This window comes from Rhineura floridana, chromosome 15 (assembly GCF_030035675.1).
Source record: "Rhineura floridana isolate rRhiFlo1 chromosome 15, rRhiFlo1.hap2, whole genome shotgun sequence".
NCBI classification, from domain to species: domain Eukaryota; kingdom Metazoa; phylum Chordata; class Lepidosauria; order Squamata; family Rhineuridae; genus Rhineura; species Rhineura floridana.
The window spans coordinates 18,091,760-18,119,708 of record NC_084494.1 but is presented as its reverse complement, the minus strand read 5'-3'; the positions used below and the strand labels follow the sequence as shown (position 1 = coordinate 18,119,708).

At 43.5% G+C, this 27,949-nt stretch overlaps 1 protein-coding gene across 3 annotated transcripts; it reads right to left on the bottom strand.

Moving 5' to 3' along the window:
- Positions 1-248: 248 nt before the first annotated feature.
- FAM76A (family with sequence similarity 76 member A) lies at positions 249-27,949 on the bottom strand. 3 transcript variants are annotated; one of them, XM_061597236.1, is made up of 10 exons: positions 27,874-27,949; positions 24,422-24,486; positions 23,619-23,673; positions 22,354-22,506; positions 21,111-21,268; positions 18,553-18,639; positions 17,851-17,982; positions 6,706-6,841; positions 4,957-5,058; positions 249-2,318 (listed from the first exon to the last, which is right to left on the bottom strand). In XM_061597236.1, the coding sequence occupies exons 1-10, from the start codon at positions 27,883-27,885 to the stop codon at positions 2,232-2,234; spliced, it is 987 nt and encodes a 328-aa protein (XP_061453220.1). In that variant the 5' UTR covers positions 27,886-27,949; the 3' UTR covers positions 249-2,231. The 3 variants fall into 3 exon arrangements, with proteins under 3 accessions (XP_061453220.1, XP_061453219.1, XP_061453221.1); XM_061597235.1 differs by lacking the exon at positions 27,874-27,949 and adding an exon at positions 27,733-27,862; XM_061597237.1 differs by lacking the exons at positions 17,851-17,982; positions 27,874-27,949 and adding an exon at positions 27,733-27,862.

Genomic DNA, 27,949 nt, shown 5'->3' with positions numbered 1-27,949 from the left:
CTGAGACCTTTTGTCGCCTTGTAGAAATGTTCCACTCATTTCCTCACTTATCTCAGGGATATTCCCATTTTTGTTTCAGCTCATCAAGTTTTCTTGCATGGAAAAGAAAAATGATAAAGGACTACCTTATTTGGTACTGGGGGGGGAGCTGAGGGAGTAGTTATCATTCCCCCTCCCCCCCTTTTTTAGCAAGCAACAATAGGTGCAGTTATGTGACAAGACTGAAGGAGACATATCCAACCAGAAACTTTCATAACAGAAAATACCGTTTAATCCTCTACATACATCAAATTCCACAATAGCACCAAAAGCTTTTTGTGCTTTGCGCTGACGGCCTGTACCTGGATCAGGCCCAAACCAATGGGGGGGAAATGGTTTCTCCTTGCTGACTTAACCAAGAAAGGCATAGACAAAATATCAAAACATGAAACCACCAAAATATTTCCCCCCTCACCTCCCCCAAACCACTTTCATTGTACATGATTTGTACAAATCAATGCAACTCTTTCTTAAGATCGCCAATGTTACAAATATAGAAAGAAAAAAAGCATCACTATAAATCACCCACTTAAATGCATGATCAAGTTGTCACAGTTAAGAAAAAAGACACTATTTACAGAAAAAATCCTTCTCCTTGTCTTTATTTTTCATAGATCAAGGATGCTAAAAACCAATCCCACTAAAATTTCTTTTTCCCCCCTAAAAATGTTTTGAGTATAAAAGTTAGGTTTCTGCTGTTACAACTCCTTCCGGTGGCATGGATTCTTAACTCATCAAGTCTTTCAAATACAGCAAAAAGAAGATTAGAAAATAAATAACCCACAGCAGAGCATTCATTTCAATATCCTTTCCTCCGCCTTCAAGGCTTGTAGGTCTCCAAAGTGCTATTGAAGAAAATCATCTTTAATATATATATGTATATATTTTAAAATATCCATAAAACTCAAGCTGCAGCAGATGTCCCTTTATCTTACAGAAAGTTGGCATCACACCATCTCAGGTTGCTGTTAGGTGTGTGTCTGGGATGTGTGTGTTTCTTTCCCCTTGAGACATCTCTTCTGACTGGGCTCTGTACAAAGAAGCAAGCTGGCCAGATACCTACTTGCCATGATCTCAACTGCATTTGAACACTTGCTATTTCCCAAGAGATGCCTTGAGGGGCAGGGCTCAAACAGCTGCACAGTTCATCTCATCTCTCCCACTAATTAAGATAGGAGTCTTTTGACCTTACTGGCACTCCCAGCAGCCTCCTTCTCCTGTGAAGCCATCATTGTGGAGAACAAAACTAGCACCTTTCCTGGCAGTCTCCCAAATCCTTTTGTACTGCCGTTAAGTTAACTGAAAAGATGGTGGCTGTTCTCTGCCCAGCTTCCTAGAAACTCAGCATAGTTGTGCCTTGCTACTACCCAATTATCACCACATTCCTTGGGAGTCTCCTCAAACTGCAACTGATCTTATTAAAATACTTCCACAGACAGAGTGGGATAAAAATGAGAGGGGGGAGAGCAGTCAAATCTTGATCAGGCAAAGAATCCGCAGGTCCCCCCTTGTAAATAATGGAATATAAGTTAGCATAATAATGAAAAAAAAAACCAGAATAAGTAAAATCTCAATCAATGAACCCCCTTCCCTCCAAATAATGTCCCCAATTAGTTTGCCAAGAGCCTTTAAACCTCTAGAATTTGATAGACGTTTGCTAATTTAAACCTCCATCTGATTCAATGTCCCTTGTTCTACAGACCTAAGGGAAACATTTTAGAAAGGGTCTCAAGGTGCTCTGCATACTAGAGCCAGAGGTAAGCATTCTAGGAGTAAGCCAGGTTAAATATTTCCCTTTAAAATGCTACACCCAAGCAGGATGTTACAATGCCTTGGGGGGGAAAAAAGAGCGACAGCAACAGAAGTCCATGGAGGATCCCATCTTGATACCTCACCGACTTGATGGCAGCGATAATAAAACTGAAGAAAACCTTTACATTGAAAGTGTTTGTTGATGGGCTGGGAAGGATAGGAGCAGTGGAAAAAGTGCCCCCAGCCATCCTCATCGTTGTACTGGGAGAGGAGAGCCAGATATTAAAAACCCCCAACACTTCAAGCATGCTACTGAATGGTCACCCACAGAGGTTTCCATGGCATCCATCACAATAACAATCCAAGTGAGGTTCTGGAAGGATTCCAACTGAACCAGCTGGGTTTGCCACCTTAGTGTGGAAAGACCTCCCATACTGTGTTTAAGGGGAGGTTATTGCTCCCGACCTCTCAGTTTTTTTGCCCTTTGACAAAGCTGCAGCTTGTTTCAGGAGCTCTCTGTTCTTGGCCTGTTGTAGGAAAAGGGGGAAAAAACAACCCAGAGAAAAATGTGTTACTTGAATGCGCTGGACTAGAGTTTCATTCAGAGTAATTGTTGGCAATTACACAGAATCTTGGATTGGAAAAGAAAGAATACAAGCACGATGGTGTTCACTTAAAATAACATTCTGGACTGAGAAAAGCTCCGTTCTGTGACCTGCATAAATTATGCAAAGTGATCCATACCGCAGTTTTCCCAATTCTGCAACTGGTCAAGAGGAAGGCACTGAAGCCCTGCAGATCTTACTCAGCCATCCTTCCACCTCCCAAGACTTTCTAGCAGACATTGCCCACATACTTTCAAGCATATATTTGCAGCTGAACAATGAAAGTGTGTATTATCAGGAAGCTGAGTTCTACACCTAAGACCACACACTGCAGGATTTCTGCACTCCCAACAGAAGCATGGCATTCACACAGCCACAGATAAAAGCAATATGATCTAACGCATACTCTCGGGGAAGGGCTGGAGCTCAGCAGCGAAGCACATGCTTTGCATTCAGAAAGTCCCTGTTAAATATGTGATCACATTTTAACCCTGTTGTCTCCAGGTAGTGCTGGGAATGCCTCCTTTCTGAAACCCTGGACAGCTGCTGCCAGTCTCAGTAGATGATACTGAGCTAGACAGAACAATGGTCTGATTCATCATAAGGCAGAGTGCTGTGTTATTTAAACAATCAGCTGTTTACTCATAATCATGAGGACTAGAACCTTATTTTTAAGGGAACGACTGTAACTGGGTGGCAGAGCATATGTTTTGCATGCAAAAGGTCTCAGGTTCAATCCCTGGCATCTTCAGGTAGACCTGGGAAAGACCCTTTTCTGAAAGCCTGGAGAGTTACTGTCAGTCCTTGCAGACAGCATTAAGAGAAGTAGGTCAGTGGTGTGACTCGATATAAGGCAGCTTCCTGTGTTCCTAAATTGAGTGTCATAGCACCATCAACTGGCAATATAAAATCTTTCAGAGAAACGCAAGCACCTTTCTACCTAGTACTCCTTGGGGCTGAACAGCACAATCCTACGCATATCTATTCAAAAGTAAGCCCAATTATGGTCAATTGGATTATTTTCACAGTTACATGTGTACAGAATTGCAGTCTTAAAGGCCCATTTGCAAAGGTGATTGAGCCTGGTTGGAAGACCAGCTCAGGCTGAATGAGGGTGGCAGTAGCGGTGGAGTGGGTGGGGTGTTTAATACCATAGTCATTGAAGAGCTTGGGTGTGCCTAGTAAGTGCACCTGGGTTGTAACTGGAGGGCAGGGGAGGTGGAGAAGCTCACTGGAAACAGGGATTGAGGTAAGGTTTTAACTGAAGACGCCAAATAGAAGATTTCAACATTCAGCCACTGCAGGCCTGGGCTGGATTCAAACGAAGCTGCTTAAGGCCAAACGACATGTAACATTAAAAATTTAAAAATAACAGCTGTGTGGAGGGAGGGGAGATCAGGACCATGTCAAACAGAAAGGGGGCTTTAATCTTTTCTCCTGTGCCACAGTCCCAACAGAAATCCCCTTCCCTAAAGATGCTATGGGGGGATTTTGTCAGGGTAGAGACAATGGGGGGAGTAAAACAGTTACTCCTCCTCTCTGCAGCCCTGATGAACCTGTGACTCCCACACACACTCAGTGCTGGTTTTTTTTTTTTTAAAAACCCAGACATATTGAAATGTGATCACATGTTTAACCTAACATGTAGTTTTGGCCCTTGAAGGTCAATGCAGTGCAGTCTCTGGAGTGTCATCCTCCCAGAACCACCAGTCTGCTGCATGAAATTCGGGTCTTGTAACTCCAGTGATGAATTGCACTGCTCAGCTGGAACAGCAGATGCTTTGCATGTAAAAGGTTCCAGGTTTAATTTTATAGGGTTGCATCCAATGTAGCGCTAAATCAAAGTCACTTAGCGGTATACCTGCTATGCTGACGAAATGGCTTGTGCCAGCAGAACATTGTTGCGCAAGAGAAAGTACAAGCAGGTATGTAACTTCGTTGTGGAATGAGTTTCTGCTAGTGCAACTGTTGCACTGGATTCCTCTGTTGCACAACATTAAAACTCGCCCGTCCACTGGTGCAAGAGCTCTTGTGCTAGCAGACAGAGAATGCTGATCTCAGCCCTCAGTATCTTTAGGTAGGGTTCAGAAAAGCTCCCATCTGAAAACCTGGAATGCCACTGCCAATCAACCTAGACAATTCTGAGCTAGACAGATCCAGGGTCTGACTTGGCAGAATGCAGCTTCCTATGCTTATCCAAAGGAGGATGTAAGTAGGTCTAACAATATACAGGCATACCTCGCTTAACGTCGCTTCACTTAACGTTGCCTTGCTATAACGTACATGCTCCATCCGTCCCCATCCCCCGCTTAACGTTTGCCCGCTTCGCAATAACGTGCACTTTATTGGCATGACGCCGCTGCCATCTAGTGGTGATTGTGTGCAGTACAAGTGAAGACAATTGCTTCACTTAAAGTTTATTTTCGCTTAAAGTATACTTATCCAAAGGAGGATATAAGTAGGTCTAACAATATAAAGGGTTGCTGAGCTGGTCGCTATATAGACAACGTCTAATCAATTTCGTGAATAGTCGTTAACGGAGAAAGTTAAACAAAGTTACCTGCAATTGTTCTGTGACTTCCTTGTGAGTCTTTTCCATTTGGTTCATTTTCACCCTCATCTGAGATTCCTGGTACTGCAGATCAGCCTTCAGTTCTGTTATCTGCAAGACACACAGAAAGAAGATTAACTAGTTTAAATTCCTTTGCATCCACTATATACCATACAATGGAAGATATCCTTGTAGAAACCAGCATGTTAAATAAGTTACAGGACTGGCCCTGGGAACACGATAACAGGGTTTATTAGCTTCCATGTATGTTTAGCTTGAAAGTCAAAGCAGGAACCTTGCTGACATTAGCCTAATCTCTTATGTCAGCCTTTGATAACCTGATGCCCTCCATATGTTTTTGACTATAACTCCCATCAGTGTTGGCTGGGGCTGATGGGAGTTGTAGTCCAAGCCATATGGAGGGCACCAGGTTGCTGAAGGATGCCTTGCGGCTTAATTTCCAAAATCATGGAATGCAACCAGTACCTTCCAGCTTGGGACCCAAATACCCGAAGGAGTGTTTCTTCCTACACTAATGTCCCCATGTCTTGAGACCTTCAGAGGAGGCTCTTCTCCATGTTCTGCTGCCAGAAGGACTTCATTATGTGGCAACCAGGAAGACAGCCTTCTCTGTGGTGGCACCCTGTCTGTGGAATGCCCTCCCCATAAAAGTATGACATCCGCCAACATTAAAATTATTTTGGCACGAGGCCAAAAGTCATTGAAGTTGGTTGTTGTTTAGTCTGCTCAGGTAGTTTTTAGCTACCTCTATTTATCCATGATGATTATGTTTTATTTTTAAAAAGATTTTTCACAAGTCTTTATTATCTAATGCCTCTTTTATACCGCCCCGGTATCATTCCTGGGGATATTATGCAACAGGCAGCTTCTCAAGATCTAGCTTTAGCTCTGCTCACCATCTTTAAGGAGCGAAATATGAACACATTAAAGACCTTCCAGCACAATTGCAGACTGCACCTCAAATAGACAGTGCACATTTTTGGAAAAAGAAAGCGGGATTTTCCATTCAGCTCTGGTCTTACAGAATATAACAATGCAGCACTAGCAGGGAAATTAACTTGGAGCATATGATAGTTACAGTTTATTTTGTTGTTAAGTGATAACTTTATTTGATAATATTTAATGTTTATTTTCTATTTTATGTAAATTGCTTAGAGTTTTTCCCTCTTTGGAGTTTCCCTCCGTTATTGAGCTCCTGCGTGTAAGACTGTACGCATCTGTCTTTGTTGGATTTCAGAGCACTGTTTTCAGCCTAGCCCTACAGCGATAGTTTCCATTTGGCCTCCCATACGCAACACAACAGCCTTACGGAAGGGTGAGGAACACTATTTTTTACAATTAAGTGGTATATAATTTTTGTTAAATAAAATAAGATAAAATACACCAGCAAACACAATGCTGGGTTTTTTTAGCCATTTAAAAAGATACAGCTAAGTGCAAGGGGTCCATACGTTTATTCATCAGGGAGAATATCCCTCCCTATTTGGCGAGTGTGAAACTGAATGCAACAGGAACACTCCCGCCTCACTTTCCACTTGGAGCTCGTGAGGAGGGTATGGGCGGTTGTGCTGGGCTTCAGAGATGCTCAGACACAGCATGATGCCAGAAATGAGACCTTGGCCTTTCCCAGAGAGGTGGATGGTGAGCAAGTGTTTCCGAGCAAAATGAATACAAGTACGCTGGTGAGGACCATTCAAAGCAAACTGTCCCACCAAGGAGGCTCAAAGGAGGCATCACCTTCTTCTCTTTCTCCAGGATCATCTGGTCTTTCTGGTGCAGCATCTTCTTTAGAGTAGCCACTTCCTCTTTCAGCTGGGCTATGATGACAAAGTGGTCGGTGCCAGGAGAGTCTAAGGCAAGGTCTGGAGAAAAACTAGAAGAGACAGCAAGGAGGAATCTCATTAATTAGACACCACTATGCTCCGATTCTTATGGGATGGTAAGCCATGAACAAGAGAGGCCAGTCCCACAGACTAACAGGCCTGGAAAGTACCCCACGGATATCAAGCCATCATCATTCAGTGAGGTGTATTTAGAGATGTATACAGCCCTTTAACCAATGATCTCAGGTTGGTTTACAATAATTAAAAGAATACCTATGCGATACATTCTCAGCACATTCACTGAAAGCACGTTGCTCCAACTACGTATTTAAATAGTGCCTGACACATATATTCAGGCTTTTCTTTTTTAACAAATGGAGGGGGAGGCAATCCCACCCCTTCTTTGGCAATTACCAATGCAAAGCTCTAGCTAATGTTTAATGTGTTTCCATTTCTGCAACATAAATCCACACTTTGTGACAAAGAGGCTCTTGTATTAATTCACAAAGCCCTAAACAACTCAGGCCCAAACTGTTTGGAGTAAAGCACCAACATGTGTTACAAGTGACCTGAACCAGTGGGGGGTGATCAACAGAAAAGCAACCTATGCTGCCTTCTGCTGCTTCCTCCTCAAAAAGCGTTTGTTGTTTTTGCAGATTTTGCACTCCTCCCCTTTGCTTCCTGTCCTAGTTCTCAGGGTACCATTAATGGCACCCTGAGTGGAAGCTGCATAGTTACTTTAGCATGTATGACTTCTATCTCTTTGTAGTAATAACTTAACTAACTTAACGTTTCTCTGTTCTTTCAACTACCAGGCTTAACTGATACTGATACTGAAGACCATTAGAGCACGAGGGAGACTGTTTCCTCCAGACAAGATGATTGGCAAGGGCATGGGACTTCACAGGTGGTGAGAGCAACTACTGATAGGGACTGTTGTGTTAGTCAGTAGATGAACACAAAATGAAAATTTGTGAAGAAAGAAAACATTTTTAAAAGCTAGGATGGAGGACAGTGTTTTTGGGAGTCACGAAGATCAGGTCCTGAAAAAGCTGAAGAAGAGCCAATTTGTGTCCTTTCAAATTGAGACTGTCTTATCTCCGGAGCAGAGCATATCTAGTATAAAAAACCTGGCTGTATGAAGTTCTCTGATCATGACTCATTTAAATGTTTTTTTCCTTTTCTTTTAATAATGTTATTTATTTAATTTTGAGAATTGCATTATTTTATTGATGTATGTATTGCTATATTGTATTATTGTATTTATATATTTTGAGTGCTTTATTGTATGTACACCGCCCAGAAAGCCCTTGGGCTTAGGGCGGTATATAAATAAAATAAAATAAATAAATAAATAAATAAATAACAGTTATTCCTGCACTCCGCTGCATTATGTATCATCCAAAAACTCGAACACAAACTGCCTTAAGGACTGCCTGATTCCTTATGCTTCAAATTGATCATTGAGATCCTCTAATGGGGCACTTCTGGTGGTTCTCCACATCCCTGAGGTTCAGCTGACCTTTACTAGGGACCGAGCCTTTAGTGTGGCCTTGCCCTGTGGAACTCCCTGCCAGTAGAGGTTCAGCAATAATTCCTGCCTTCTTTTAGACATCTTCAAAAAATCATATGTTGAGACAGGCCTTTGCAGTTTGAAGTTTCCTTTTACTAGCCAGTATTTACTGATGTTTTTATTTTTCTTATTGGAATTTTGTATGCTGTATACTGGCTTCCTGCATTTTTATGAAAGCGCATAAAGTATTTTAATAAGCAAACAAAATAAAGAGAACAGTTACTCAAAACAAACTACAACTCCAGTTCCATGCATGCATAAGCACTGCTTAGACATAAACTCCGCTAAACCCACTGTGACTTACTTCCAAGTAAACATGCATAGGCTGGGCTGCAGGGATGTAAAATGTATCACTAGCTATCTTGGAAAGAAGGGAGAAAGTTATGCACCTTCTCGATCGTGTCTGTCTCTGCTCAAAACAAATAACCAGCTTTTCTAGACCTTTGCCTTCCCCTTGTTCGCAGCAGTGTTGGACGATCCATTACCATAAGAATTCACAGCAATTCTTCCATGCAGGTTCAGTTTTCCCTCTGCGGAGTTTCTCTATGTTATTGAGCTCCTGTGTATAAGACTGTATGCATCTGTCTTTGTCGATTTTAAGACACTGTTTTCAGCCTAGTCCTACAGCGATAAATCCCATTTGGCCTCCCGTATTCAACATAATAGCTTTACATGGAAGGGTGAGGAACACTATTATCAGCATGCCAGCAAAGAGCAGCTTAGAAAGGAGCAATGGATCTTCTAGTGTACAAAATGAGTTAGTGGCAGCTGGTGACTCCATGTCAGTGGGGCAGTGGAATCCATTCCAGGTTTTAGTCTGAACTTTCAAGGTGCTTCAGCACCTTGGACAGCTCTTTGAAAGTTCAGGCTAAAACCCAGAGCAGATTCTTCTTCCTCACTGACATGGAGCCACCAGCCGCCGCTGAAATGAGTTAATGTGCTTTGGTATTCTTCATGTTGTAACCTTCAGCAGGCAAAAATGTGGGATATCAAGGAAACCTTCCTTGCATGCAGAGAAAGAGGTAAGGCTACAACAGTAAGAAGAATGAAAAGCTTAACAGTGGATATGACACATAGTTGTCTATGACCCCCTCAACAAGGGAATATCTATATTACACAATTAGGCTTCAGTTATGCTTGGAGCTAGGGATGTCGGAGAATTCCGACAACCACAGAAACAAGAGTGGAAATTGCCAGTGTGCAGTTATTCATCCCAGATCCAGAATGGAAATCAGTCCAGCAAAGACGATCATTTCACTGTTGTTGTTTTCAGTCTGCAAATGATACGTAATTAATTGTGTATTTCCCCCCAATTTGCTTGTGTTTCCTTTGCATTGGAATAAATGGTGCGGAATAATGTAAATATGACACTATAATTTACATAATTAATTATGTAAACGATGTAATTTTGCCACAGTCAACACTGAGGAGAACAACATAGTTTTGGGCAGAAGATGACTTGCAGTGGAACAGAAACAGTGCTTTATGTGATAAGTAAAAGGCAGAACAGCAAATAATGCCTCCTTGCATCCCTACCTTTAGCCTTCTAGATGTTGTTAGACCACAAATCTCATCGTCCCTGACAATTGGCTGTGCTGGGTGGGGCTGATGGGAGTTGGAGTCCAACAACATTTGGAGGGCACCAGGTTTCCCCATCCCACATCTTACTGGCTTCTCCCAAAGAATCCTGAGAATCTACCGTCACAGAACTGCAGTTCCCAGTGTCGACAGGAACGGCCAACTGATGCTTGCAGACTATGAAGTGTCTTCCTACATCCTTACTGAACTTTAATCAAAGTGCTTTTGCCCACGGTTTCACTGGGGAAGCAGAGTAGTAATAAGTCTTCATGCATATTGGGCGCTGTCCTCCAGATTCATTGCTCTGGGATTCATTGCTTTGTCTGCTTGGAAACCAGTTTCTAGCAGCATCCTGGTTAAGTTATTTTGCATGTTCCCAGTGAGGAACATGGTGCTTTTTTTCCCAGGTCGCGCTTGGACTCCAATGAGAATAATGCACGCAATGTGTGTCTCAGATAAATGCTATTGCATTACTATCCCATGCACATTTTTGGAAAGGCAAAGAATCCTGGCGTAAATCTAATTATAAGTCATGGGGAATCTGTAGAAGCCGGGAAAGACAATAGGGTGGATCCAGATCACTTTAGGCACCCTTATGTTATCACTGAAGATCAAAGCAAAAACGTGCTCATTACTATCTCAAGACCCCTGGATTGCAGTGGGATTTAGGTACAATGAACTTAGTCTGAATTCAACAACACATTAAACGCAACATGTTTGCCACCCTGGGCTCCTGCTGGGAGGAAGGGCAGGATATAAACAAACAAACATAAATATTAGTAATGGAGACAGAAACAACCACCCAATTGGAAGTAGAAACCCTACATTACAGTGAAAGTTCATGGGGGATGACAGATAAAAAGTCTTTTTCAATTCTGTTGATGGCACATTCAGTACAGAAGCCTTAATTAAGACAACGAATGGAAAACAAAGACATGGAAGATGAGTATTTTCTGCAATACTCAAAGCCGTGTAAGTTGAGCTACAGCTTCTTCTCTAAGGGTCAATTTGCACAGTCAGTTTCTCTTACACACGAGCAAGCACACATCCCCTTTTCAACAAGAAACCGCACCTACAATCACATGGGGAAGCATTATTGTGAACCAGGTTGCACAAAGATACAACCACGGCCGTTCCCACAATTGTAGAACTGTTTATCATTGTACAGCCCAGTTCTTGCTATTGCTTCCACCGTGCAATTGTGGGCCCGGGTGTGCCTGAGGCTGCTCTTGAGTAGGAGAATGTTGCTGAACAGCGCAAACAGAACCCCCCCATTTGCTAATACAGTCTTGCAAATAAATCCATAAAAGATAAAAGCCTACAGTTATTGATTAGCCTGCTTAGAGACAAGTCGCATGGAAACGCAAGCTACTGCCTTCCTAGCAAATGAATGCAAAAAAAAGGTTGCCTTCTACCAATGAGAGACAGAGCAATCTGCCCCTCCTCTGCCAGCCTGCTTCATTTTCATGCCAGCTATGGAGGAAGGAAAGCCTGTTACTTCCCAAGCAGTCTGGAAGTGAAGTGGGCTGGCAGAGGAGGGATAGAGCAATCTGCCCCTCTTGCCATTCTACCCACTCACAGACATCAGGAGCAGGGAATCTTTTTCAGCCCAAGGGGCGGCATTCCCCTCTGGCAACCTTCCAAGGGCCACAGGACTAGAAGCAAAAGTAAGCACAGCAACAAATGGTAAATTTACCTTTGTACTGTAGGCTTGTCATTACACCCACTTGCACATCCCTCTTCGCCCAGGCCAGCAAGTGACATCTGAGTTCTGAGCCAGGAAATAACACCCACGGAGGGTGCAAAGCAGGGCCAGTGAGGGGTGTGGTCTGAGGAGAACCCTGAAGGCCAGACAGAGACTTGCAGGGTTGCATTTGGCCACCACGCCTGAGGTTCCCTAACCCTGACCTACATGGAATGCCTGGATTATTTATGGGTACCAGGCAAAGGTTCAATATGAGGCCGGGCTAATGTGATCTTGCTCATTACCAGGCAACTTTAGACCCAGCGCTCTGCAAGAGTTGCATTAGGCAACCACTAGGGGAGGCAAGGACTCCCTTTGCCCATCATTTTATTTTCTCCCTCCTGCCTAGCCTTGATTGATCCAGACACCGTTGCACAATACTGCTACAGATTTTCCACCTTCCCAATTGCCCATTTTGTTTTGAACAGTCCCAGGCAGGCAGCAAAACCTAAAGGTATACCTAGCATGCAGCAGGCTGCAGTGAGCATGGTGGTGGGTCACATGCCATGCAGGTTTGCTGTAAATCAGGGCTGTGGAAACTGGGACCCTCTAGATCAAGGGGTTCTTAACCTTTTTTGGGTCACAGACCTCTTTCACAATCTGATGAAAGCTATGGACTCCCTCCCCAGAAAAATGCACAGAAACACATACACACAACATTTTACATATAATGTATTTTATTGCATTAGAAATCGATTATCTTTGTGTGTGTGCCTAATTCAGAGACTCCCTGAAGCCTATCCATAGACCCACTAGGGGCCAGGGATCACAGGTTAAGAACCCCTGCTCTAGATATTATTGGACATCAAATCTGGAAAGATTTTGTGAGGCTTTCTGCTGTACCACCCAGATTACGGCAGGCTATATCTATGGCAGAAGCCTTGCAGCCTTAGCTTGAAAGATTCCAGTTGCAGTCAGGGTGCTGCTTCCAAACAGGAATTCTTACTCATCATGACAAGCCTGTAATTTCTTTATCCTGGTTTACACCTGCCCTCCAGTGGCAGTGCAGAGGAAACGCAAGACTGTGCTAAAGAACTGAATTCACTTCCTTAAAAAATCCTTGAGAAATTGTATATGTTATATTAAAAAATCCTTGAAAAATTGTTATATAATATAATATGGTATATAATACCATTGAGTTCAGGTGTACAGAATATAGGGGGATTAGAGCAATAAGTACTAAATAAGAGCACACACACATGACTTCATTCTCACTGTTCTAATCACTGAAGCTTGATACAGATTCAGTAATATAATAGTGGGCAAAAAATCTTGCTCTTTATGGGGAGAGGAGAGAGGGGTGTGAGCACACAGTTGTTTCATTGTTAGAAATGAACCAGATCTAAGCTAAGTCAAAGGTTGGACAAGAGATTTTCTAGGAGCCCCACAGAAAGCTGCTTTAAACTGGCACAAGAGTGGGCATATAAAAGTGATAAAAGCCCCCTTCAGGCATTCATTATGGCAGGTGTGGGGAACCTTCGGCCCTCCAGTTGTTGCTGAACAACAACTTCCATCATTCCTGGCCGTTGTCCAGGCTTGCTGGAGCTGATAGTTGTTGTTGTTCAGCAACATCTGGAGGGCACAAAGTTCCCCACATCTGCATTATGGGGTTCAATGAACATGCATGGAGAAAGGAGTGCATGTACATGTACCAGCTCTGCCCCCTGTCCCTATTGCCCTCCGCATGTTCAAGGGTCCCTGTAGCAGGGAATCCTCCTGCACTTGTGGAGGCTTTTATGCATTTTGGAGCCCAGATTTTCCAGGGTTTCAAAACACGTGGGAGCCTCAAATACAGAAGGCTTTCCTGCTGCAGAGTCACCCTTGCAGAACTAGTGCACTTGTGTACATTCTCCCCTCCTTGTGTGTTGATTTAACTCCAGAACAGTCACCTGAACAGTGCTACAGAGACAAGTAATGGCAGCGGATTAGCAGGATCTCCTAAGCATCTCAGAGCTGGCTCAGCTTAGCAGGGGACTTTTTAAAAATTATTTTTTTAAAAACTTAAAAAAGTTCTTGAAACAAGAAGCTAATATGAAAGGGAGCAGCCTAGCTGCTTTTCAAAGATTTTGAAAAACAAACAAACCCACAACTAGAACTTGGCGAGGGCTTGAGCTGCACAACGGCAACTTCATAGGGCATTACAACTACGAGGACTTTTGTGGTTTACAAAATTGATTTAAAAAAATCAACGGGCAGGGCTGTTGGGTGAAGGAGGTCCTACTCTTAGAAACACAGGAAGCTGCTGTATACAGAGTCAGACCATCTAGCTTGGGATGGGCAACAATTCCGCTGAATTCAGATTTAGCACCAGATTTTTCAGTGGTTTGCATATTTTCCATCTTTGCGAAGCAGTCCTGTTTGCTCGGAACTTCAGTGGCTTTCCCTGGCTGTTTTTCCCCACCTCAAATATTCCTATTGCTCTTGTACTGTTTTTAAATTGCACAGTACAGCATTACAGCACCCTCTTTCCCCCCCCCGCCACCTGACACTACTCCAATAATCCAAACTCCAAACGAGAGGAAAAAAGCCAAGCCTCAACCACTTTGACCATAGGAGGAGATAGGAGGCAGTGGAAGCTGTCTCTGCTCGCTTACCAACGTGAAAACTGACCAGCCTCAGTCACAGCGGAGAAGTTGGCGGCGGCAGAACTGCTTCCCTTTCCTTTTATCAATATTTTCTTTCAAATTATCCATATTTTCTTTCATTCTAAATACTGGTACTTTCATTTATCAATATTTCCTTTTAAAATATCAATATTTGAAAGAAAATATCAATATTTTGATGAAAAACATCAGTAATATTTTGGAGGGGAGTTGGGACTGGCCAAGGACAAGACCTTGTATTGCTGCCGGTCACGGAGATAGAGGTTTTGTGGGTTTTGTTGGTACAAAACAAGCTTTTCACATTGTGCCTCTGTCCTGTGAACTGGATAGTGAATAAATATGTAGGAATTTACAGCAGTGTCCCAATTTTTCTGGACATCTCACTTTATTTATGACCTCGCCTCAGTTATTCATGCTCTGGTAACTTCTAGATTGGATTACTGTAACGCGCTCTACGTAGGGCTGCCCTTGAAGACAGTTCGGAAACTCCAGCTAGTGCAAAACACGGCAGCCAGATTGTTGACGGGAACTAGCCGATCAGCGCATATAACACCTGTTCTGGCCCGTTTGCACTGGCTACCTATTTGCTTCCGAGCCAGATTCAAGGTGCTGGTTTTGACCTATGAAGCCTTACACGGTGTGGGACCGCAATATCTTGTGGAACGCCTCTCCCGCTATGAACCTACCCGGTCACTTCACTCAGCATCTAAGGCCCTCCTCCGGGTACCAACTCATCGGGAAGCCCGGAGGATAGTTACTAGATCCAGGGCCTTTTCTGTAGTGGCCCCCAAACTGTGGAACAGCCTCCCCGAAGATGTACGCCTGGCGCCTACGCTGCTGTCTTTCCGGCGCCAGGTTAAGACCTGGCTATGCTCCCAGGCATTTTAACTGTTAAATGTTTATAACGCTATTGTGTGTAGCTTGATTTTATTGTCGTATTTTGTATTTTAACCTTTTTGTACACCGCCCAGAGAGCTATTCGCTATGGGCGGTCTATAAATGAAACAAATAAATAAATAAATAAAATATTTCTTTGGGGACGACGACCCAATAGTGCCATTCACTATCTGCATCTTCCTGTTGCCACACAGAAATGAAGCATCATTCTCACGTTACACAGATCCATCTTAGAACTATGCCAATTCTCTGGAAAAAAACACAGCTCACATATATATTTGATATGATCACTGTAACTCCTGAGCAATCCTCAGAAGCCAGCAGAAAGGTGAGCCACTATCTTGAAAGATATTGTGCAAACTGAAGTGCGAGAGCTGACATTAAGCCTGATGGAAATGTTTAGCTCCACTGAACTCCCAGGAAGGCATCTTTGCGGGCTTTGCACTGGCCTTAGTTTCACCTACATAGTAAAACAAGGCAACTACCACTACCCCATGCTTTTTCCAGAGCATGTGATATTTTGCAGAACAGCTGGCTAGCAGTCTAAGTAGAAGGCTAGGAAGGAAGTAGTTTTTAAGAAAATATCTGCACACACAAACACTCTGAACACATCTGATTGATGTGCTGTGCTAAAGAATTTTAGTTGTTGCTTGTGAAGATTAATGGTCCTAAATTAATGATTAGTTGTAATTATTAGTTTTGATTTTTCATGTAAACTCCTTTATGAGGGCAGCGTGCCTTGAAAGACAGATTATAAACTTTTGAATGAATGAATGCGTTCTGGACATTTTCTGTGCTAGCTAGTTTATAGTAAGCTGCTTTGAAAGCACGGAGAGGCACGATACAAACATTTTAAATAAACACAGGAAACTTGAGTCGGCTCCCTTGGAAGCAATGCCTTTCTGAAAATTTAGGGTGCTTGTGCACAAGCTCAAAGCGCAACAACTCTTTACTAAGCTAGCAAAACTTGTGATTGCCCACTCGACCGCTTCTATCTGCAGAACTGACATTGTAACACATGCTACATAATACTCACTCCACATTTGTAAGCAATCTTTTAGTGTGGCAGCACCTACACTTTGGAACTCCCTTGCCTTTGCCGTGCCCTTTTCAGTGCCTGCTTAAACCATTTTTCTTCAGGCAAGCCTATCCAGACATGCAGAATGCTAGCATTTAATCTTTTTTGCTTGCTGTTGATTTTAATTCTCTTTTGAATGCTTTTAAATACCTGTTTTATTGATAATAATGTCTTATTTTTTTTGTAAACTGCATACAGGTTTTATTACAATCAAGCAGTATATAAATGTAGTGAAATATATAAATAAAAGGGCCAGGAGGGGGGACAGAAGACTGCTGAGGGGCAGATTCAATGAAGCCCCTGCCTTTCGTACCATTGTGGGCATTGACAGAGAAACACAGGAAGCTGCGTTATATACCAAGTCAGACCACTGGCTTATCTAGCTCAGTACTGCCTACCGTGACAGGCAGCAGCTCTTCAGGGTTTCAGACAGGGGTCTTCCCCAGCCGCACCTGGAGATGCTGGGGACTGAACATGGGATGTTCAGTATGCGAAGGGTGTGCTCTGCTACCAAGCTAGGGCGCTTCCTTAAGTTTTGTCCAAAGATCAAACCGAGCTCACAGTGAAGCAGCCAAGCTGCCCCCCTGCAGGATGCCGCAATAAGAATCACGGCAAAAGTAAAGGTCGGGCAAAACTGGGTCAGGCTCATGGGAGAGCAGGAAGGGAGAGGAAAGAGAACGGGATTAAGTTTCTGGTTTCATACAGAATCTTGCGGTGCTCCCATATCCGTAGCACAGAGGGAGATATTGCTCTTTTTTTAAAAAAAAATGCACTGAAAAACTTCTTTCTGGATCAGACCAAAAGGTCCACAGAATCCAGTATTCTGCTTTCACCAGCAACTGGCCAGATACCTTTGGCTTTTCAGAAGCAGGGCAAGAAAGTGATGGCCTTCTCCTGTCATTTGACCTCCAGCAACCTGTCATTCAAAAGGATTAAGCAGGACCTGCAACAAAACCTTGCTGCCTGGAACGCTCCTGTTCAGGGTTCCAACCAGCCATGCCTTTTTTTAGGACACTCCATTCCACCACCATGGTTTTCCACCCCCACCCCCCAACTCAGTCAGTATTCCATGCCCACTGAGCATGCTCAGTCCTCACTGGGCTGCTTTGGGTTCTCCCCTGCCTCTTTAAGTCTTTCTCTCCCTAAAGATTGGAGAGGGGTGGGGCTTGCACATTTGCAAACCTTGGGGTACTCTCAAGCCTGCCGATATCTCCCTCTCATGCATGGATGGTGCCATCTTGGCTCCACAAGGATTCACACTAGGAAAATATGTTCGATATTAGCACATCGGACAATATTGCCTTTGCACACGGATTTCATGCCTCAATATTTCTAAATGTAGCCATCACAGACAACAAAGCGGTGACAGGGTTGTAACATAGAGGTAAACCAGACTGTCAAGCGATGGTTAATAAGCATGTTACCAATGAATTTAAGGCACACACTTAGACGTTCTGGCCTACAATCTCCCCCACACTCCTGACATGATGAGGAAATCCAACAGTATGGATTGCTTCCAGAAAATGAGACAGTTCCCAGGGTTGGGAAGGAAACAGGGTGGGGGAGAAAATGATAGGTGATCTCACTTCAGGATGTCAGTGCCGTGAGAAACAGGACAATCATGGGCACCGAGACTCTGTTGGGAAGCAGCCCACTGCACCAACACGGACGGGGCACTCTGGATAGGGGGGCAAAGCATCTCGGGAGAGGAAGGAACGCTGAGAATTAGAGAGGAAAGGGAGGAATGAAAATATGCACATCAAGAGTGTCAATTCTAACTACATCCCCCGCATTCTTTCCTGATTTTCAGTGTCAGGGAAACCCTGTCTTACTACTTCACTTGCTGTGACTTTTCCAACATGGGCAAAAAAAACACCCAACACATTTTACGCAAAGCTGCACAGAACAGGAGCTACAGCCTTCAGAAATGGCAGCTGCTTTCCTTCTCCCAGAACAAGGGAGAGGAAAAAAGATGGAGTTTTTAAACAAGTCCTTGTTTGACGATAGCTTTCTTTTGTCTCTTATATTTCTATTCTGTGCTGCCTAATTTAAGCCTGTTGTCTGGAACGCCAAAACTATACTGCATAGCCATATTTTTAAAAAAGCAGCCTCTTGGCAAATGTTTTTCCCATAATGACAAACTAAGTGCACAAAAACACTGTAACTCCAGAAGAGGAGCTTTCATTTTAAGTCTCTTAAGTGCTGAGGCTTTTTCTTTTTTTCCTTTTTTTAAAGTAAAGACCAATCAGATCCCCTCCACCTGAACTTCCAAAATTTAACTGGCTCACCTGTCTCCATTGGCTGATATGGCATCAAACTTGGGTTTTTTCTTTGGGATTTCATTCTGAATAGAAGATGTAGATAGTGTTTTCTGGCTGCAAAAGGAAACAAGCAACAAATACATTTTTGAGAAGTTTTGCAATTTGTCATCAGTGTTCTGGTTGTTTTCAATAACTGCAAAAAAATCCTTGAAACAAGAGTTCTTTTCTTCTTTTTAAGAAACACTGCTGCTTTATCTATAAACATGAGACAACCGTAATGCATCCACTTTTTAAAAAATTCCACATGCTCAATTGCTACACATTTTAATACCAGTTGTTACTTCTTTGCCAAACAGCTTCCAAGAGCCTATTTAAGCAGGGCTGTGTGTGTGCTGTGATTCTGGAGAGGCACTGAATGTGGTATTGGGTGCAGAATTAAATGTCCTGATAAACTTTTGATTTCTTTTATTTAAAATTTAAATAGGAAGTTTCTAGTTCCCATGGCTGTAAAAAAATTTTTTTGGGGGGGGAAGGGAATAATCAACACCTGTTAGAGATGCTACGAACTAAAGATTTCTGGTGGATTTTAGTATTCTTTGTGTCTTCTTGTCCCTCACCATGAATGGAAAACTGAAGGACAAGTTATTCAAAACTGTAAAAATTGCAATATAAATTCTACAAACTAAGATCAATTGCACATCTGCTCAATTTGTTTAACTTGTGTGTTGCAGTATACACATTTTCCTGGAGAACTTGTATTTCCTTGGCACGTAATATACTCCCCTCCATCCCACCCCAGCAAGATGTAGAGAGCACTATATGAAGAACTAACCCTGTCGCATTTTCTGCTAAGGTTGAAACTGGCTGCCAGGAAGCGTTATGGTTTGTAGGACCTATGTTTTTTGTCGGCAGGGGTGCACAGAGATGCCCTGGCAGTTTGTACAGTGGAACAACATTCTGGAATGGTACTTGGGCTGGAAGGTGGTAAAGGATGCCAATTCTGGGGGCTCTCTCTATGGCCACGGTTTACTGTAAAAACTCTATTCTGTTGTAGAACCATTGTCTTGGAAGACATCCCCCCCCCCGGGCCCCAAGCTCTTCACCCAATTTTCACTCCAAGAACAAGACTGTCTTTTTCATGAAAAAAGTGCTAATTCAGAAAATCTTACAGATTTCAAGATTTTCATTATTTTATTCAGATGGTCTATATTCCCAGATTGCAAACCTCAGTTCTGATACAACCTTATGGACAATAAGCAGCTTCGTCTTTCTGCATCAAGGGCACAGCGCCTGAACACTTTTCTACAGCAAAGAGAATTCTGTAAGGGGCAGAGAGGGTACACTAGCCTTTCCCTCCTATTCCCTGTGTTAGCAGTTAATTAGGTCTTCTGAAAAAGCAACCACAGTTCAGTGGCACAGCACATGATTTGCAAGCAGAAGATGGCAGGTCTAATCACTGGCACCTTCAATTAAGAAAAAAAATCGAAGAGCAAGCTACATGAAAGACCTCTGCCTGAGACCCTGATGAGCCGCTGACAAGGCAACACTGGGCTATAGCTACAGTCTGCCCTGGTATATGACAATTGCCTACGCTCTTTAATCATCCCAAGAAATTAAAGCACCTTGTTTAACAAATACTATTTTGCAATAGCCTAGTACTGAGAGCTCCCTTGATAAATGACTGGAGATATACAGTCTAGATGTTCAATAACACATTGGTTTATACCATGGGTGTTTCTAGCATAGTTTGTTTTAGCAGAGAGCCCACAGTGGATGTGCATTTACCACATTTTGGACACAAGTGCCATCTTCTCCCCCCAGATCAAGTTGAGAGAAAACCAGTTTTTCCAGTGTGCAGCAGAAGGCAGTTTTTCTGGCTGTTTCAGTTGTAACATCACTTTAATGGAAGGAGCTTTAGTTCAGTGATAGCACATCTGCTTTGCATGCAGAAAGTCCCAAGTTCAATTCCCGGCATTTCCACGGAGAGCTGGGAGAAACTCCTGCCTGAAACCCAGGAGATCTGCTGCCTGTCAGTCTTCTAGACAATACTGAGGTAGACAGACCAATGGCAGGTCCCTATGTTCCACACTCTCTCTTAAAGCCCCTGTCTGCTTCCACTTTCCTCTTCCAACAAGCCTTTTAAGTTGAGACGTATCCCAGTCTGCGTCTGTGTCAGAACTGCTTTTAACATGTCTTTAACCTTTTTTTTTTTTTAAAGATGTTTTTAAAGTTTTTAAAAATGTTTTTAACGTTGTTTTGTTTTAATGTATTTTAAGGTCTTTTTATGATGTTTTAAAGTGTTTTTAGTGTTTCTGTTTGCCGCCCTGGGCTCCTGCTGGAAGGAAGGGCGGGGTATAAATAAAATAATAAATAAAATAAATAAATTTATGTTTGTATGCAGCCTTTCTTAGAATTCAGCAGGCCACTGAAGATCTGCATTGTTGCCAGAATACAGTAATTTGGCCAAAAAACCAAGCCTGCTTTTCTGCTGCAAGTGGAGTTACCTTGCCCTCCTGTGCCACAGGGGCACACCCAAGAGTGAAAGGAGTGAAACTGCAGAGTGTGTTACAGTGACAGCGAATTACCTGTTGTAGTGGCTGCTGCCACTGAGTCGGCCATACTGTTCCTTTTCTGGCAGGCTGGTCCGGGAGGAGGTGCTCAGGTGTTTACGTTGCTCTTTGGTCTTCTGCAAGACTCTTTTATAGGAGAGCGTGCAAAGCCAGCAGAGCAGCTTCCCATCCACCTAGGAAGACCAGAAAGGGAAGTCCACAAGACGGACAGGATATTATCAAGCTTTCTATTAAACAAACGGAAAAGCACATCAGCTAAAATGGAATTGAGAAACAGCTGTTCTGAAAATGAGATTATCTGTTACTGTTTAAACCAATGTGATGCCCTCCAGATGTTGAAGGACTAGAGCTCCCATCTTCCCTTACCACTGGCCACAACAGCTAGGGCTGATGGGAGTTGGAGTCCAGCAACATCTAAAAGGGCACCATATTGGCTATCCTTGGTTTAAACAAACAAAAAAACAAAGCAAGAGTCACTCAGCTCTCGCCAGACAGGGATATAACATTTCATACCAAACACATCTTATTGGTGAGAAAGACATTGGCCAATTTACACAGGCCTTTCCCTGAAGCCTGTGGATTTAAGTTTAATTCATTCTCACACCGGATGCCTAGCCAGATCTCAAGGTTGCCCAGTGAACTGGGGAAGCGTAAGAACACTCAATAAAGATGACACCTCAATGAGATGACATGACTTGGGACAGACATCCCATTGCAAGCATTAGACCATGCATTACAAGGGACTGAACCTCAATTTGTCATAGAATGTGTTCTCAGGAGCCATGGTGTCAGGGTTACACTTCTAGCTAACAGACTGATCCAGAAACAAACATTGGCTGGACCAGCCATGACTTGGGGTTTGGATATGGGCATCCTGAACTGCACCAGGAAAGTACTTAACCTTTCCCCCCAAAGACAGAGGGGGGAGAAGGCGGCAGCTACTGAACCAGAGGCAGCTAGTCAGGCCTGAAGAATCTACATCTCAGCAGGCAAAGGAGGGGCTAGAGCAGCAAATGAGGAGGTCTCTCAGCCGCTATTACTAGGGACTGAATGCTCAGTAGCTGCATCCAGGTTGGGGCTGTTTTCTCCAAGCTCTCCTCCTCCCACCCAAAATAACGCAATAAGGAGCAATCCGATCAGCGTATCTGTAGGACATACTTTAAAACACGTTATGTGATAAATACCCTTTAGGTGCTTAGAATCTACACACAGCAGACAGCTTCTTTGCATTCCATGCTGAATATATTCAGACACTCACTTTTTTCCTGTCGTCTTTCCTGTCAAAGGCACACTGCTGCTTACACTGTTCACAGTAATGTGGCGACCCATATTTCTTCTCAGAGTTTGTACATCGCTGGCACTTGTTACCAATAAATGCAGCGATTATATTGCAATACTGGCAGGGCTTGGGCTTTAAAAAAGAAAGATAAATAGCAAACAGATTAGCAATGCATTTTAATCATTTGTGCAACCACCACCATCTGCTTAATCGCTCCCAACATTACTCCCCTCCTGCCTCACAATTAAGCGGGATGAGTTTTTTTGAGAAATGCTGCATTTAGCTACCCTTTTTTTTTAATAATTCATGCAAAATTATCCCTGGATATGTTAAGTCAGGACAGGGGTCATAGTCTTAAGAGACTTACCCATTTTTTCCCTTTGCTAGAATCCCCATTTCCCGCTAAAGTGTTTTCAAACTTACAAAACAAGAGTGCATACTCAGGATCTCTTGTCAATTAAGGTGTAACTATTCTGTGTTAATCTTGCTTAAGAACAATGAAGTGCCTTAACTGGATCAAAACAAGACCATCTAGCACAGCATTCTTCGTAAAAATGCTAGTAACCAGCAAGCCCTAGATTGCCTGCCAGAAATTGACCAGAGTTCTACCAATGGCTCATGAACTACTTTCCACCCACCTCGGCTTTAAAAGACTACTAAAGGCGGGAAACCTCTGGTCCATGGACCAATCTTGGCTGACCAAGGGGTCAAATGTGGCCTATGAGGACATTTAAAAACAACACCCACCTGCCAATCAGGTGACAACACTTTGATGCAGGGTAATGTCAGGTGATGGGTGGGGTTTGGTTCTGCATTGGGACGGGCTGTAACTCAGTGGTGGAGCATCTGCCTTGCATGCATAAGGTCCCAGGTTCAATCCCATGCATGTCCAAGTAGGGCTGAGAAAGACTCCTGCCTGAAACCCTGGAGAGCCGCTGCTAGTCAGGGCACGCAGCACTGAGCTAGATGAACCAATGGTCTGACTCACTACAAGGCAGCTTCCTGTCCTCCTATGTGTGCACCAGTTCCCCTGCTGGGATCTAGTGCAAACAGGCAAAGCAGCAGGATTGGACGAGCACGAGTAAAATCCTGCTCAGCATGACGGCCAGGGCTTCCAAGCACAGCATCACCTTACATCACGATGACATCAGGTGACTGACTACCAAATTTAATCCTCCAGGCATGCACTATAGGAATTAGGATATACTTCCAGCGCAGAAGGGAAAAAGGACTCTGATACATACCGTTCCATAAAATTTCACATTCTGGGCACACTTCTTGCATATTGTGTTAGTTTTGCTATCGGAACAAAAAAAGAAGATTAAATTAAGACAGGGAAATATGATGCAATGTGGTCTGCATTTACAGATTATATATCAAACGGAAGAGCAAGAAGAATGGGTCTGCTCAAAGTATGAGCCAACTGGATATAACTGAGATTCATATCACATTTGCCATCAGACATACCTAATTAGGCACAGCTGACACCAAAAAACCTCCCACCCCACTGTAGCTGCAGCAGGAATAGAAGCGTCAATCATGTGGTTAATTCCCACATGAATGCCAAACCTCTGCTGGGACTGACACTGAATACAACTATGCAACCCACCAATCCACGTGATCAGCTTTTGCATATGTTACCATCAAAATGTGAACCTCAACCATGCAGGAGCAATTTTGATTTTATCTTTTTAAAGCAGCCACATTGCACTTATGAACTGTGCCCAAGCCTGAAATCCCAAATTCGCTTCCTTGGAAGCAAGCTCTATCAGTTTCAACAGAGCTCACTTCTGATGCGAGAGTCTCTGTTGGGTAATAACTCAGACGCCCTGACTGAGTCACCCTGGCAAAGCAACTCACCACTGGTTAAAACAAAAGCTTAAGTGTTTGGACAGTCAAGAAGTACCAAAGGAACACAAAAAGGGCAGAACAAAAGGCCCTTGTTTGGGAAACAAAGCATGAAAAATTGTCATTTATGTTATCTCAAAGAAGGCTGTTCCATTGCTCCCCACTCCGACAAGCCAATGTACACAGCCTGAGCAGTTACCTCTCTTGCTGGAATTCAGTCCTGCAGTAAGTACATTTAACAATGGGGTGTGCAATCCGACATTCCTGAAAGAGAAAGATTTTAAAAGGTTGGAAGTATCTATAGACTCTTGATGAAAGGCAAAAACATCCAAAAGGGTATTTGGCAGTCTCTAACATCCTATAAGCTCAAGGAGAGAGATACTGACAAGGAACAGTGAAGACAGAGACCCTGTCACAACAAAGATGAAGGCAGCTACTAGAGCTGTGACTCAAAATGGCAAAGTACCAACAGGTCTTTTTATTCTTTATTCACCAAGTGATCAGACTGGGCTACCCCTTAACACAGCATTCCACTAGAGCAGACGGCCAGGGCAAAGCCACCTGCAGCCAATCCCTTATGCAATTCTATGCTCTCTCCTCTTCATGGCTCTTTCTCATATTAAGTTAGTAGCAGCGATAACTGATTATTTTCAGAGAAATAACAGCCTCTCTAACAGACTATTACATTCACAGGGACACACAGTGAAATTCATTGCCACGGCTATTCTTCATCATAATCATTCACCGAGGGAAATGAATGTTGACTTTCATACTGTACAAGCACTCCAAAAGAGGACCAGTTAGTGATACTTAAAAAAGGTAAAGGTGTCCCCGCACTTATAGTGCAAGTCGTTTCCGACTCTTAGGGTGCCGTCTTGTGACATTTACTAGGCAGACCGTATATATGGGGTGGGATTGCCAGTTCCTTCCCTGGCCTTTCTTTACCCCCCAGCATATGCCGGGTACTCATTTTACCGACCACGGATGGATGGAAGGCTGAGTGGACCTCGACCCCTTTTACCGGAGATTCGACTTCCTCCTTCCGTTGGAATCGAACTCCGGCCGTGAGCAGAGCTTCGGCTGCGTTACTGCCGCTTACCACTCTGAGCCACGGAGGATCTATTAGTGATACTTAGGTACCACATTAGACAGGAAACAGCATCTAACTACAAACAAGAGTTCAAAGCAAGATGTCAGTAACTACTTCTAGTACAACATTTAAATCTGATTGTTTTTAAACTTGATTGGAAGTCACATAGAGTCTGCTCTGTGTTAGGCGACTCAACAAATTAACAATAATAAAATAATAATAAATTTTATTTGTTGGTCGCCTATCTGTCCAGGTTAGTGGACACTCTAGGCGACTTACAATAATAGAGAGCAGTACATAATACAAAATAAAATACAAGCAAACACAATCATAATCCATTTAAAACCAATTTCCATTTAAAACCTTATAAAATTAATCCTCCCCAATCCCATAGGCCCGCCTGAATAGCCAGGTTTTTAAGGCTTGGCGAAAACCCATCAGGGAGGGAGCATGTCGGAGATCAAAAGGAAGGGAATTCCAGAGGGTGGGGGCCACAATCGAAAATGCCCTCTCTCTGGTCCGCACCAGCCTGGCTGTTTTAACCAGTGGGACCGAGAGAAGGTCTTGTGAGGCTGATCTTGTCAGGCGGCATAATTGGTGATTCTGTAGGCGCTCCTTCAGATAGACTGGGCCGAAACCGTATAGGATTTTAAAGGTCAGCACCAACACCTTGAATTGGGCCCGGTAAACAACTGGTAACCAGTGAAGATCTATTAACACTGGCGTGATATGGTCACGGCGACGGCAACATAGTGCCTAGTACTGGGAGGAAGGGCGGGTAATCAGTCAGTCAATCATAGGATGAGATCCCAACAGCAACTTTATTACTAGTCCTATTACAATGGATTGGCTCTGCTGTATGGTTCTTACTTCAATGCATTGATTTTATTGTGAACCCACCTGGGAGCCATTTGGCTGAAGGACAGCATACGAATTATGCTAAGTAACATCACACTGCCACACACAACATCTTTCTCAACAAACCACAATTAGAAGTTACCACGTTAGCAGAAACACAAAAACAATAGTGTTAACTAACTCAACTCTGTGTGGATGAACAAAAGATGTACTAAGAGAATCACTAAGTTGTGTTAAGTGGGGTTTTGTGGGGATACCTTCAAACCCAAGTACCAACTCCCTGCCCAATTTCTAAATCACATCCTTAAGCAGCCACTCCTACTACAATCTGCAGTCCAATCCTACTCATGTTTATTTCAGAAATAAGGCCTGCTACATTCAACAGGGCTTATTCCCAGGTAAGTGCACATAACTGAAACCTTAGTGTCTTGCTTCATTCCTTTTCCCCTTCTCTTTATCAAAGCGCTGCCTGCCTGAAGAAGCAACAGCAACCAGGCCCAGAGAGTCAGTGTGGTGGCATAATAGCTAGAACAGTGATTCCCAAACGGTGCGCTGGCACATTGGTGTGCTGTAAGAGGTGGCTAGGTGTGCCGTGAATATTATGAAAGTATATTATTATTAAGTTTTTTTTATTCATAGTTTAAAATATATTAATATATTTTAAATTTTGTACACGAAGTGCGCCAGAAAATTTTTATATGTTTTACAGTGCGCCACAAACCAAAAACGTTTGAGAACCACTGAGCTAGAATATTGGACCACAGAGACATGGGTTTGAATCCCCACTCACCCGAAAGGTCCCTAGATGGTCTCGGGCCAGCCACATACTCTCAAACTAAGCTGACCTCACATGGCTGTTATGAGGATAAAATGGAGGTAACCATCACCTACAGCACCCAGGGCTCCTTTGCAGAAGGGTGGCTACAAATGCAAGAACATGTATACATCATTATTTATCTCTCCCCTTCATCTAGCCTGTTCAAAGCTCCTCAAGTACAGCATGTCTCGGTCATACTTAACAACCCTATGAGGTAGGCCAGTGTTGCTTTGATTTCAATATACACTGGAGGCACGATAAAAAGAGAGAACGTGAGAAATGGGTTAACACACAATGCTGTCCATGCAATACAGCACACCTCAGCCACACTCAACAACAATCTTGTGAGGTAGGCCAGTGTTGCTTTGATTCCAATGTGAATGGAGGCACGGGAAAGAGAGAGAAAGAGACAGGGAGAAATTGGTTAGAGGCCACGTAGTATTGTCCATGGAGTACAGCATACCTCCTCCATACTCCACAACAAACCTGTGAGGTAAGCCAGTGTTTTGAATCCAAAATGAACTGGGGACGGGGGGGGGAAGGAGAAAGAGAGAGAGAGAAGACGGTTAGATGCCGAGCAATGCTGTCCTGACTACGGCACCCAAGGAAACGTCTAAGCGAGTTGGGATCGGGAGGGAGGAAGGGAAGGAAGGAGTAGGTGGATGGTATTCTAGCTCCCAGCTCGCCCTCTTAATAACCCCCACGAGCCCCCCTCCCTCAGCCACTGCCCGTTCCTGGCCCTGACCTTGCAGAGCTGCTGTCCCTGGCTCAGCGCCTCGAAGGAGAAGCGCTGGTGGCACTTGGTGCAAGCATAAAGCGCCGCCATCCCGCCGCCCTCACTGACAGGCGCAGCCTTAACCCAACCCGACGTAGCGGTCCCGCCTACCTCCAGCGGCATTGGTTCAGGTTGACGCCGCTCACCGCCTCGGAGGCGGGGCCTCCGGCCGCGCCTTGAGGCTCAT